The 14,610-nt window shown below is 41.2% G+C and overlaps 1 protein-coding gene across 1 annotated transcript in view; it reads left to right on the forward strand.

The window, feature by feature from the left end:
- The window catches only part of ERP44 (endoplasmic reticulum protein 44), a 161,102-nt gene that overhangs the window by 51,250 nt on the left and 95,242 nt on the right, over positions 1 to 14,610 (forward strand). The window contains exons 2-4 of the mRNA XM_073630644.1: positions 1,472 to 1,544; positions 8,709 to 8,748; positions 13,348 to 13,463. Coding sequence (XP_073486745.1) covers positions 1,472 to 1,544; positions 8,709 to 8,748; positions 13,348 to 13,463 — 229 coding nt within the window. The remainder of the gene's footprint in view (positions 1 to 1,471; positions 1,545 to 8,708; positions 8,749 to 13,347; positions 13,464 to 14,610) is intronic.

A 14,610-nucleotide genomic window follows, 5' to 3' on the forward strand; every position in this document is an offset into this window, starting at 1 on the left:
CAGATTTCGGCCTTGTCAGTATTCTTTCAAAGGCCCTTAGCCTCCCATTCATTGATCCGAACCTTTATGCAGGGGGTAACTCGTTTGTTTTCCCCCCATTATGTCACCTATGTGCCCTTGGGACTTAAACCTGATACTGTCTGTTACAGAAACAACCGTTTGAGTCTATCAAGGAAATTCCATTAGGCTTGCTGTCAAGCAAGCTAGCCTTCCTGATGGCCATCACCTCGGCTAGAAGGGTGTCTGAGTTGGCAGCCCTTTCGTGCAGGGAACCATACTTGACCCTTCACCACGACAGGGTCGTGTTACAACCATCCTTCTTGCCTAAGTTGGTGTCGGGCTTTCAACTGAATCAGGACATTGTTTTGCCTTCTTTTCTCACAACTGCACTCCTTGGATGTAGTGCGAGTAGAGTTTTTGTCTAGATCTGCAGAGATCTGAGGATCAGACCCCCCCCCCCCCCAGAATGACCCAAGAAGGGGCAGTCAGCTTCCATTGCCAATTGCGTTTGCCAGTTGGTCATTCAGCCCTATGGTCTGAAACATAGGGTTTCCTCCCTTTTTAGGGTGAGAGCTCATTCTACCAGGGGTGTGGGAACCGCCTGGGCTTTTCGCCATCAGGTATCTGTGGCTCAGATTTGTAGGCTGCTGCCTGGTTTTCAGTGCATATGTTCACAAAATTTCATCAAGTGGATGTTCGAGCAGCCGAGGATACGGCTTTCGGCCGCAGTGAACTGCAGGCTGCCCTATAGGTCTGATGGCTATTGTTTTGGCAGGGTGTCTCCCTCCCCTCAAGGCTTTTGCTCTGGGACGTCCCAGTAAGTAAGCAATAATAGCCTCACTCTATGTCCCGTGATGTATGCTAAAGAAAATAGGATTTTTTTTTGTCATACCTACCTGTAAAATACTTTTCTTTGAGTACATCACAGGACACAGTGGTCCCTCCCCTCCTTTTGAGGATATAGTGCTTGCTACAAAACTGAAGTAGTTCCTGTATGGGAGGGGTTATATAGGGGATCACTTCCTGTGTAAAGACCTTTGGTCTACCAGTGTCCATTCACCTGGAGATGAAGTATAAGCCAGTAAGTAAGGAATAATAGCCTGTGTCCCGTGATGTACTCAAAAGGATTTTACAGGTAAGTCTGATGGAAAAAATCCTATTATTCATTTGCCTTTGGTGAATTCTGGTTGGTTATCGGTTACCATGCATTGCATTTAGTACTTTTAGTTGTATTCCATAAAAATGCAAGCAGCAATTTAATTCATATGGGCTTTATTAACCAAATTGTGTTTTTTTTTGTATAATCATAAACTGCTCCTCTAAGCCAGGAAACAATGAGTATATACATCTATGATTTTATTTACTTGCAGTCTAAATAGTAATCTTTCAGATGAGAATTCTTTGTAAAGTCCGAATGAATAAAATTTTCTTTTTTTGATGTGTTTTTTTTTTTTTTGTTTACTGTCCACAGGCAACATGGGCTTGCATGCCACTAAAAGGTGAAATAGTAAATCTAGAAAGTAACAACATAGATGACATTTTAGGTAAGTGATTCTCTACTGAACATAAAATCCTTCACATAACCCTTTAGCTGCATATGTGTAAAAAAAAAATAAACTGCGCTGTTTCCTATAAACCCTGAAACCTTCAGTAGCTCTAAGGTGAGATAAACAGAAAAATAGACAATAAAATGAGAGCTGCGGTCTGTAAACAAATCTAATAAGTGACAGATTGTGACAATAGTGAAAAATATATAACCATATGGGAATCAACACTAGGGCTGCTTTCACACGGGGGTGTCGGTAAATTGCTATTTTTAGCTGCACTATTTGGCCACTAGCAGGGCGCTTTTAACCCCTGCTAGCGGCTGAAAGAGGGTTAAAACCGCCCACACAGCGCCGCTGCCCATTGATTTCCATGGGCAGGGGCGCTTTAGGTGCGGTGTGTACACTGCTCCTATGGCGCTGCGAAGATGCTGCTTGCAGGACTTTTTTTTTACCGTCCTGCAAGTGCACTGCACCAGTGTGGAAGGGCTATAGCGCCTGTAAAGCGCCTCAGTGTGAAAACAGCCTAAGAGTTGTTGAGTCCCAAGAAATAGGTCAGCAACATGAACAAATATGTTCTTCAAAGTATTGCTGATAGGCAATAGACGGACACCAAGTATTTGGAGTCCTCCTCATGCAAATGACAAATTCACACCAACATTCAAAGTGTATCCGCCACCACATAAAGTGCACACTTACCAGCTATCGCAAGCTGGACCGCTTATGGCTAATACCTAGTCAGGGCCTTTGTCTCTAGGGATGGCAAGCAGCGACTCCGACCAGAACAACCTCCAAAACACCACTTGTAGGCAGATGGACCTATATTGTCACAGAAGCTCGAAAGGATCCAGGGTCCTCGATTCTTGTGAGCACGATAATCCAAAGAAAGGGAAAAAGGCTCGCCATAGGTAAAACCAGACTGTTGGCGGTTGAAGGAATATCTCCCTCTATTTTCTGCAAATGTTGCTGTCTCTAGGAACTTCCTGTGAAAGGAAGTTCCTAGAGAGAGCAACGTTTGCTGAAAATAGAGAGAGATATTCCTTCAACCGGCAGCAGAGTCTGGTTTTACCTATGGCGAGCCTTTTTCCCTTTCTTTGGATTATCGTGATCAGGACAATCGAGGACCCTGGATCCTTTTGAGCTTTTGTGACAATATAGGTCCATCTGCCTACAAGTGGTGTTTTGGAGGCTGTTCTGGTCGGAGTCGCTGCTTGCCATGTATATATGGCTTCTGTTGACCTATACTGTATAGCTGATATTGCCGCTGTATGCATGGCTGCATTAGAAGGTGAAGTCTTAGATTTTAAGAACATTTATGCAGGCTTGTGTATGTATATTTTTATTTGTAAAGTTACTAAAATGTTGAATCTTTCTGTTAACTTATGTGCCAATAGTGCAGTTTCATTATGATATACTTATAACTGATTATATTTTTCAGGTTAACTTAAAGTGTTATTAAACTCGGTAATATGAAAATAGTTCATCTGCCCCCCCACAGTGCCCTCAGCTTATAAATCTTTTTACATGATTAAACTTCACAGCTTCTTCAGTGCTGAGTGTGATGTCAATATCATGTGACCTGGCTAGCTCTGAGAACAAGTAAATGTTCTCTCCAGCATAAAAGACACAACTGAGCATGTGCAGATCAACTACCCTGCCTGAGTTAGCTGGCCTTCCCCAAATACAGTGCAGGAGGGGAGGCTCTATGCATACAGAATAAAACAGCCTTTTTACACAATGCAGAGGATTAACCCCTTAAGTTCCACCGTGAATATTACAATCATGCTATACTGCATATACAAACTAATTTACTGTTGTGGGTTTAGTAAACACTTTATCATAAAAATAAGTAAAAAATAGATGACTGGAGTAGAATTTGAAAGTTAAATTCCCAAAAAAGTGTTGAAAATTTGAAGAGTTTACATGACTTCCAAAATCAGGGACTGTATACTGTAGAAAGCAGTTTGCACCCCCATTTGGGTGTGCTGAAACTTGCCCACGCACAGAAACCTGACAGTATAATAAAAATCATGCATTTTGACTCGTTTTCTACTGAGCAGTTGCAGTGATATTGAAGTGTATGTCAAGGCAAAATGGGGGGGAAAGAATTCTCATCTATTGAGGGATACAAGAAGCCTTATATTTTTTGTTTATACTTCTGCCTACCAGAATATTAGACACTGGTATACAAAAAAAAAAAAAAACTGTAGGCTAGTCAGGGATAACACCTCAGATTATTAGCATGCCTCAGCTTTGCTAGTGCCATCCTGGGAGGATAGATGTCCCTTTTTCAAAATTGCTGTTGTAAAAAACTGACCTATTTTGATAACACTTCAGTCAAGACTCTTCTCTAAACCCCTGTTGGAGGCTCTCCCTCTGATTCACAGTGATCAAGTGAGGTCGTTCCTGGACCTAGCTTTGAACCTCACTGCATCTGTACCCTGCTGGACTGGACATTGCAGAGCAATCTTTGAAGTGACCTTTAGCAACAGGATTTTGCGTGGAGCACTTTTCATACTTTGTTCTGGGTAAGGGAACTGTGGAGTGCTTTCCTGAGCTGCTGGTATTGTCTTTCCACTTGTCCTTGTCTCTGAAACCTAACTTTGTAAGAGGTCCAAGCACCAGGCGCTCTCCCAATGGTGTTCCTTGCTGTGGGGCCATCCTTCCGTGTTTTGCTGCAGAAGTGGTCAACTCTGTGGAACTGAGCACTTGCGTCCTCTAGGTGAAATGTTATATGCTCCACACTTTTTCCCACTGTACAATGTTGGGGAAACATCTCTCCACTGCTGCTCATGTCTGCAAAGAGCTCCCTCTAAGAATTTACTGGCCTTGTATCCATTTTTTGAGGATTTTGTTCAGAAATTGTCCATACCCATTGTGGATCTGGCTGTATCTCGCCTAAACAAAGCAACTGCCATACCATAGGGAGGATACAGTTGACTTGAAGGACCCACCTCATAAGCGATGGAAGCCCTTTCTAAAACTCTGTTCTTGTTGACTTTGTCAAATCGTGTCTGTACCTGTAACCAAGGTTCTAAGGGACAGGTGATTTCTACAGTGCTTAAGATTAGGAAGCATCCTTTTGCATGGTCTATCATTGTAGAAGGCTTACTTTGCTTGGTGTGGACCTTTACCTAAGACACTTCTCCATTAGGAATCTGTTTTCTGTCCTTTCCACTTAGTTTCAGAGATTTTTGGAATCTCACTTTTTGATTAGGACCTTTTTGTACATGGAGTCTGCCCCAGTGACTCCATGTGATCAGAATCTGGTTCTTGGTCCGTGCTTCAGAAATTTCTTTCAACCCACTCTCACACCCAAGTCATTTAAGACTGGTTGGACTGAAGAGCTGCCTCAGTTGTGCACTTTTAAAATTTTTCTGCCTTTTAACCAGCTGGCATGGTGACCGTTAAGTCCTCCATAAGGCAGAGTATTACGCAGACATGCTCTGCATTCTCTCTCCAATCTTACAGCCTAAAAGAAGCACTGTCCTGTTATGACTGCTTCTTTGATGCCTAGAGAATTATCCAGTCTCTGGTCTGGTTCCATTGCCTTCCCATGACCCTCATTGTCAGCTGCTTTTAATTTGTGGGTAAACAAGGCATTTGCCTCACTTTGGGTCTAGCCCCGCAACAATGGGTGGCCTCAGCCCATACTCCTACTACTTGCAGCAATTTCTCAGTTTTACTAGCAGGGGCCACACCTGCAACATAGGCCCTGGGACCCCCTATTACTGTAGGTAATTCCTAATATACACCACAAAATTTGTATTGGTCTGTGTGCAGGTAATGCAAAAATCAAGCAAGGGTTCTAAACTTGCTCTGGTGCACTATTACCATTGAATTTGCTACTGTACTTGGGACTCAGCTTTCCAAGAAATTATTGATAATCTATGCAGTGCACTCTACCCTGCAAGGGAATCAGCCTGCGGTTCCAGGCATTTTTATAGAGCTGTGGTTACAAAGACCTTTCCATTACATTTTTGAGGACTCCCTGCTAATAATGCGTAAGAGCTTTTTTTCCTTTCCATGGAGTTTAAGTGGTCTCTGCCCACTGTATACACTCCTGTCATTCGTCTTTTACAAACATACCATCAAACAGGTTCATGATGTTCTCCCCTTTTAAAGCTTAAGGTATGGTTGCCACCTCATCCCTTTAAACCGAACACATATTAATCACCCAGGTTCTGTGGCTGATTAAGGTGTTAATTAAACTTGGTGCCTTATCTGCATTTAATTAGCCTCAGAACCTGTGTAATTCAAAGGTGTTCGGGTTTAAAGGGATGAGGTGGCAACTCTAGCCTAAGGTCACCTAAAATTTGGGAATTCATAGAAGCTGTACTACAGCTTTAATTAATGGAGGGGGGACATTTCAATCATCCGCTCAGCCTCCATTTCATAGATCATGTTTCATTTATAGAAACTTTGAATGCAGGAGCTGGGTGGGGGGGCATAGTCGTGCTTTATTGATGAGTGCCTGTGACAGCTCCTCAGTGCTCTTTATGCCTCTTGCACAGGATACTCCTGTTTGAGCATCACTTTTTTCAAACTTTGTTGTTTGTATGGGCATTAGTGCACATTTGTGCGCAATCGCACATATTTGCACGCATGAGGTGTAAATTGCTTACCAAAAATGCATTTTTTTTTTTTCTGAAAAATGCACGGTGCTTTTTTAGGCACATTACAATTGAAGTGGTTGTAGACCCTGTTACACCACTTGTACATAAAGGCAAGCCTATAATAGGGCTTACCTGTAGGTACTCTAAATATTTCCTAAACCTGCACGGTTTAGAAGATATTTACCATATACCCTTGCGCTGACGTCATCGGCGCATGCACACTAAAGAAACGGCTCGACCGTGCCTTTTCTAAAGGGCCTGTGCCATGACGGGCAGTTCACGCGTGCATGTGTGGGAGTGACATCGTTGTGGCTCCTGCCAATCGCCACGCCAGAGCCCGCAAACCCAGAAATGGTTATTTCCGGGAGACATGTCACCAGTCACAGTGGTGTACGGGGACCGCTGCAACAGCTTAGAGCTAAGGTAAGTATTTCATAATGAGCTAGTATGCGATCCATACTAGCTCATTATGCTTTTTGTCTTGCAGGTTTGTTTGTCATTCCCCCCCCACATGGGCTTACAACCACATTAATGAGCTGTATTTTAGCTTGGTAAATAAAAAAAAAAAGCTGTACTGAGCTTTTTTAAGCTGCAGTGTGCAAGAGGCCTTACACTCGCTGCATTGTAGGATTACGGTGAAGGGGATTTGGGGAGCCATCGTTGGAGGAAGATTACTACTGAATTAGAGGTCAGTTCCTCATAACCTGGAGCTTTTGGAACAAATGTTAGTGTTCACGGCATTGCAATTTAACTGCAGTGGGTTCTTGCATATATTTTAAAGTGGTTGTAAACTGCTGGACGTTTTTTTTTTTTTTCCTCTTGCCTGCAAGGTAAACCCATAATGTGCTAGTATGCATCGCATACTAGCACATTATGTGAAACTTGCCTGAAAACGAAGCATTCCAGGGATGCAATGTCTTTGCTGGAGGCTGCTTTCATCTTCACCCGGGTTTGCGGACTCGCGGCTCTGTGACTGACCGGAGCCGTGATGACATTGTTCACGGCACAGGGCTTTGAAGGAATGGCCACCCATGATATTTACACTACCCATAGGTACGTCTTTTTATAAGCTTGCCTTTAGGTTCGATTTTAATGTTGGAAGTTTTACTTCCACTTTAAGTTTGTCTCGCATGTGCCTAACATCTGCTCAAATGCGTAGAACGATTTGGCTTTGTGCCTGGAAAGCTACGAGTACCCTTTTGGAGCATTTAATTTACTTGCATTAAAGGTACAAGCCTTTTTGGTTCTGTCCTCTGTGTATTCTCCCAACTTCCCTTAGTAGATGTTAGGGGTTTGATTGACCGGCTTAGGCTTTACCTGATGAGGTCTCTTGCAAAACCGTTTACTGTTCAGCCTTCTTTTTCCCTAAGGGTGAATGGTTCTTTTCCACAATTTTTTTTAGTTCAGGTTCCTTGTTTATTCAGGTACTAGTTTCCCCTTTTTTGGGATTTCTTTGCCATGATTTGGAATACCTGATTGATCCCTGATGTCATTGGTGTTAATGTTCTTTCAATGTAGTAATATTATTATTATTATTATATTTTTTTTTTTTTTTTTCAGGCTCCGCATCTGTTGGCTTTCTAATTGGCTTTGCCCACCCCTCATTTGTGGTGCTTTTATACACCCCACATGTCAAAGATTTACTACAGTCTCTCAATGTATGATGAAATTACGATTTTTGTACTTACTGTAAAATATGTTTGGGGTTCATTGAGTCCCACCCTTCTGTGTTGTTGGCTTTATGTACTTCTTGCTCACAAAACAGCATGACAGTTGGAGGTGGGGTTATATGGGGGCTGGCTTAGTGTGTTTTTTGTTTTGCCAGTGTAAACCCCCTGAAAGGCCATAGTATGCCCACATGTCAAAGACTTGCTAAAGTCCTGTGTCCTCCAGTAAACTTGAAACACAGATTTTACAGAAAGTACAAAAAATGTATTATTTGCACTTTTAAAACTTCTATGACCTACTTCTTTTGGTAGTATAGTAAACAGACCAAAACAGAACAAATAAGAGTTCCTTGTCAGTGTTTGCATATGCTTCAATCTACATTCACATGGTTGCATTTGCCCATGCTGCATAAAGACACTGTATTTCTGGTCTCAGTTGTCCTAGCGCTCCATACTGCCACCCATAGACATGAATGAGGGAAGATGACTGTACACAGCTATGCATACAAAGTAGTGCATGCACATAGACATAATCTACCAAGCACACTTTATTTGCAGTCGGTGAGCTACATCTATGTGCATGTGCAACTTAATGCAAATGGCTGCCTACAGCCCCCTTCACCCATTCATGTCTATGGGCGGCTGTACACAGCTCTAGGACACCAGAAATAGGCAGTGTCTCTAAACTGCACAGGCACATGCGCCCATGTGCGTGTAGCCTTTTACTGTAAAATTTGTGTGTTTGTGTACACTTTGATGTTTGTTTTTTAAGGAAAATAGAAATTGAGAAATATGAAAGCTTTCATATTTTGGTAGTGATAATAAAATAAAATAAAAAGCTATTTGTTTTTCCTTTTTTTTTTTTTTTTTTTTCTCTCCAGGTAATGCAGACGTCGCTTTAGTTAATTTTTATGCTGACTGGTATGTGCTTAATTTAAATCTCAAACTACTATATTTTTTTACATCTGTTTATTTCTGTAATGTGTTAGTATTTTTAATGTTGATCCTGAAAATCTACGTAAATAGTTTCTGGAAATGTGTTCCACAATCCCTCCAGTGTCTTTGTGAATTAGGATTCATACTTCCAGCTTTTCCAGTATATGCATTCTTTTCTTCACAGAAGTATTTACATTTACTCTTTGAAGGTTATCGTTTATCAAGGTCAAGGTGTAGTCAGCAATTAGTAAATCCCACTCAACTGGACTTGTTCTATAATGTTAAAGATGTTGTTTTTTTACTGCTTATACAAACCGTTTTTTTTTTCATTACAATGAGTCTCTCACACTGACCATACCTTGGAATTTATAGCAAAACTGGTAACTATTGCCTTAACCTACCAATATGGGATGTTTCATGACAAATTTTGATCATCCAAGAATATGATGTGAGGTTTGAAATTTGTGAAACCACACTGTTCTGATTACATATTCCAATTCCATGGTGCCTTGATATCTAATGATAATCATTTGAGTTACAGTACATGGCTAAAGATGCTGTTTGACGTTAAAAGGGCTTTATATGTAGCTGACAGGCTCCCAATCATTTTGGCATGTAAAAAAAAAAAATGTACTAATCTATGTATGTAGTATGTACACTGTGCATATAGCAAGTTATTTTGCTTGTGTTTAGGAGTCAAGTCCTTTAGATGTAAAGGCTGGTCTTTAAAGCGGGAGTCCGGCGACCAATCTTCTTTTTTTTTTTTATTAGGTCATTGAGACACTTTGCTAACCCCAAAATAATACTCAGTTTGGGTGTAATATTTCCGCCTCTGTCTGTTTTCGTACTGAAGAATAACTTGTGATAATGTGATGCTGGCTGTTTCCATCTTGCTTGTGGGCATGTGAAGCCCACAAGCATTGATTTCCTGGATGCTGTAAATGCTGTTCATTCACAGCTTGTTCATGCGCACAATCATTGTTCCCGCACTGAATCTTGGGAAGCCTGATATTAAGCTCCCAGGAGACAGTGCGGCGCCGGGGAAAGGCAATAAACACGCCTACTCCCATGGGAGGAGAGACAGGGAGTGCCACAATAAAGTACAATTTAAAGGTAATTACAGCGATAAAAAATTTTTTCATGCGGCATTTGAACATCTATGCAATTAACTGAAGGGGGTAAGATTAAGTTAAAAATTTGAGTGGAACCCCGCTTTAATACCATCTGTCACCCGTGTAAAATACGGTTTTAACATCTCTACCTCCTTGATTTGAAGATGATTCACATCTTTCGCCAGGTAATTTGCACTATTAGCACCTTACCCAGACCTCATGACACCATGAATGCAATTGGAATATGTGATTAAACTGGGTGGTTTCACAAGCTTTCAGATGTCCCTTCTTGGACATTGTTGACACCTTCTTTGGCACATTCAGTGGTGGTTAGATTACAATGGCAGAGTAAGCCATGTGGCTACAGTATCTCACAAAAGTGAGTACACCCCTCACATTTTTAGAAATATTTTATTCAATCTTTTCATGTGACAACACTGAAGAAATGACATTTTGTTACAATGTAAAGCAGTGAATGTACCGCTTGTATAACAGTGTAAATTTGCTGTCCCCTCAAAATAACTCAACACACAGACATTAATGTCTAAACCGCTGGCAACAAAAGTGAGTACACCCCTAAGTGAAAATGTCCAAATTGAGCCCAAAGTGTCAATATTTTGTGTGGCCACCAGCACTGCCTCTTGGGCATGGAGTTCACCAGAGCTTCAAAGGTTGACATCACTCCTCCATGATGACATCACAGGGCTGGTGGATGTTAGAAAGCTTGTGCCCTACAGATGCTCAATAGGGATTAGGTCTATAGACCTGCTTTGTCAGTCCATCACCTTTTACCCTCAGCTACTTTAGCAAGGCAGTTGTTGTCTTGGAGGTGTGTTTGGGATCCTTATGTTGGAATACTACCTTGAGGTCCAGTCTCTGAAGGGAGGGGATCATGCTCTGCTTCAGTATGTCACAGTACATGTTGGCCTTCATGGTTCCCTCAATGAACTGTAGCTCCCCAGTACCGGCAGCACTCATGTAGCCCCAGACCATCTGAACCAAATAAGTTTATCTTGGTCTCATCAGACCACAGGACATGGCTCCAGTAATCCATGTCCTTAGTCTGCTTGTCTTCAGCAAACTGTTTGCGGGCTTTCTTGTGCATCATCTTTAGAAGAGTCTTCCTTCTAGGATGACAGCCATGCATACCAATTTGATACAGTGTGCAGCGTATGGTCTGAGCACTTACAGAATTACTGCCCACCCCTTCAATCTCTGCAGCAATGCTGGCAGCACTCAAACGTCTATTTCACATAAACAACCTCTGGATATGATGCTTAGCACATGCACTCAACTTCTTTGGTCAATCGTGGCGAGGCCTGTTCTGTGTGGAACCTGTCCCGTTCCACTCAGAAACTGAACTGTGCTGCAGCTCAGTTTCAGGGTCTTGCCAATCTTCTTCTTCTTATAGCCTAGGCCATCTTTATGTAGAGCAACAATTCTTTTTTTCATATCCTCAGAGAGTTCTTTGCCACGAGGTGCCATGTTGCACTTCCAGTGACCAGTATGAGAGAGAGCTATAACACCAAGTTTAACACACATGCTCCCCATTCACACCTAAGACCTTGTAACACGAACGAGTCACATGACATCGGGGAGAGAAAATGGCTAATTGGGCCCAATTTGCACATTTTCACTTAGGGGTGTACTCTTTTGTTGCCAACGGTTTAGACATTAATGGCTGTGTGTTGCGTTATTTTAAGGGGACATCAAATTCACACTGTTATACAAGCTGTACACTCACTACTTTACATTGTAGCAAAGTGTAATTTCGTCAGTGTTGTCACATGAAAAGATGTAATAACATATTCACAAAAATGTGAGGGGTGTACTCACTTTTGTGAGATACTTTATAAATCCTGCAGGACTTTTGACTTTTTAGAACTGAAGGAGCTACTTGGGTATGTAAAGAAATGTCTTCAAGATTACAGAACACGTTCAGTTGAAATACTGCTAAGTGTTTACAATAATACAGTGGTACCTTGGATTACGAGCATAATTTGTTCCATAAGAATGCTTGTAATCCAAAGCACTCGTATATGAAAGCTAGTTTCCCCATAGGAGTCAATGGAAACTATTGTATTCAGTCCTGCATGTGGCCAGAGGTGGGTGGGGGGGGGGGGGGTGCCGGAGACACTCTGTCACCGGCGCCCCCACTCCTCTGGCCAAATATGGTACTGCACACCCCAGAGGCTTGAATCCTGCTCGTCTTGCGAGACAATGGCGCAGTGTCAGGATTTGAAAAAAAAAAAAATAATGGCTCGTATACCGCGTTACTCGCAATCCAAGGTACTACTGTAATTCGACTTTTGACATCAAGTGCAAATAGTTCTATTGTTTGGATCTGCCAAAATGCTGTCCCAAGGAACAAGTTTAAAAAAAAAAAATTCTTTTTCTGCAGGAGAAAACTCATGTCTGGGACTTGGTTATGTTTTGCTAGTTCACACGTGTGATTCAACCTATGCCTTCGTTTTACAGAATGACAAATTTAAGGCTAAGTTTAGATGTGTGGCAGACCTTGTCACCCCTCTGAAAAGTGATCCGCTGTGCACCGCTTTTCAGAGATGTTTGACAGGTGGGGAGAAAGCGATATGTTGCCTCCTCACTGTGTGTACTAATCCTGTAAATGCCATGTTTTGCAGGCAGTACAGGCGTCAAATCGTAGCCTATCCAAGTCAAAAAGGCCACTCTGTAACCACATGCCACTGTGCTGCATCTGCATGCATTACATGTGGTTGCAGAGTGTCCCTTTTTACTTGGATAGGCTACGATTTGACACCTGTGCTGCCCGCTGAATGAGGTATGATACAGGGTGGTAAAAAAGGGGATAAACTGCCCTTAACTTCAGTCAAAAATTAACCTCATGTCACAATTTATTTATAATCTCATGCAGCTGTATATTATGATGTTTGATAGATTTTTACTAGAAACAGAACATTGTTTCTGACCAGGTCATTTAGCGTGCCCCTGGACAGTTTTACATGGAAGGTAGAAGTCAGGCTGCAAAATATCCATCTTGTTGATTATCCTTTTTTGTCACTTTAGTTGGGCTTTAAGTATTTGATAGTTTTGACCCTTTTTTATTTTATTTATTTTATTTTTTTGGTGCAGGTTTTTATTTTATTCTTTTTTTCAAACTTTTGCGTTTCTTGTTCTAATTCAGCAACTTTCAAGCAAAGTGTTTTGTGTAAAGTCAGAGAGAAAAAAAAATCTTACAAATTTGCATTGTTTACAAGTGAAAGAGCTAAATAAGCATAACCTATACATTTATCATATTTCTCAGATAACTGTCTAATGTCTAGCATCTTTACACATTTTATGTATAACCAAGTCCAAGCAGTACATTTTTTTTTTTTTTTTTTTTTTTTTTTTATATAATGTTGACTATGCCAAATTTAAGCTTGATGATGGAAACCAAAAGGCTTAACTTTGTTTTCCTTCTTTTTTTTTTATTTATATTTTTTTTCGGCAGGTGCAGATTCAGTCAAATGCTACACCCTATATTTGAAGAAGCTTCCAACATAATTAAAGAAGAACATCCTGATAAAAGTAAAGTTGTCTTTGCAAGAGTGGATTGTGACCAGCATTGTAAGTGTGTTCTGTTAATTTAAAACTAGCATAACCTTTTGTTTGTGCTTTATATGCAAATACTGTAAGTTTTTATATTGGGACAGTTTAAGTAACCAACGCACGAAACACACACCAATCCTCCTATTCTAGCACATGAAGAGATCATCAGTTGTACACACTTTCTTTTAAAGGCCTGTTCATTGGCGAGCAGTTTACTGAAGTGCCACACTATATCATAACCATATGAAAGCAATTTTGCAGAAGGAGGAGCCTTATATGAGGGTCCTCTTAATATATGGACAAAATTGTCGGGTACCACATCCTATCAAAAAGGTGCACAAAGACTGAAAAACCTAAATTGCACCCTGTTTAAAACCGAACACCTTTTGCATATTCCTGCTGCCTGTCTGCTGTGATTTGGTCACCTCTAGGCACCTGACCCTACACCTGCTACCAGCAGTTGGATTGTGTGAGTACCTATGCTGCTTCACATGGTTGCAACATGTATGATTTTAGGCAGGGAGCAGAAAGTCACGCTTTTCCGTTTGCTCCTGGATCACACTCAGTTAACTACTTCAGTGTTGCTTGTGCCTACTCATGGGGATGACATCTGCTTCTTGGAATTTTTTTTTATTTTTCAAAAGAACATTCTCATTGGTACATTTTAAAGACCTGACAAATATTTTTTGAAAGTACTTCTAAAAAAAATAGCTTTCACCCCACTAATGATTAGAAAATTGGACAAATGTTCTTAAAATGAACCTTTTCTAATGAAATTCTACTTTAGACTCATCCCTAGCTCCGTTTGACATGGCCACCTCTACAGCTCTGACCAAGAAGGTTTTTACTTCAGTCATGCACGACTTTATAGACCAAATAGCACAGATCTTTGACTCTGAATGCCATGGACACAAAAGCTCTCAGGCCTTTCCCCAGAGATTCTGTATTGGATCTGCCCAGTGCTTCCTAGCCATCAACCACTGAAACTGATTAATTCTGAGTCACTCCAATCCCTCCCGAACAAACTTGTCCCTGAGGAGTCGGTCTTCTGCTGAGTTACTCACCACTTTAAAGCTAGAGGCTCAACCTGATGCTTCTAGTAGTGTTGTCCTAGTACTGGGACCTTTTTATGTTCCTAAGGCTTTAAAAGACCCCTCTGATGAAC

Source organism: Aquarana catesbeiana, linkage group LG05 (genome assembly GCF_042186555.1).
Source record: "Aquarana catesbeiana isolate 2022-GZ linkage group LG05, ASM4218655v1, whole genome shotgun sequence".
NCBI classification, from domain to species: Eukaryota; Metazoa; Chordata; class Amphibia; order Anura; family Ranidae; genus Aquarana; species Aquarana catesbeiana.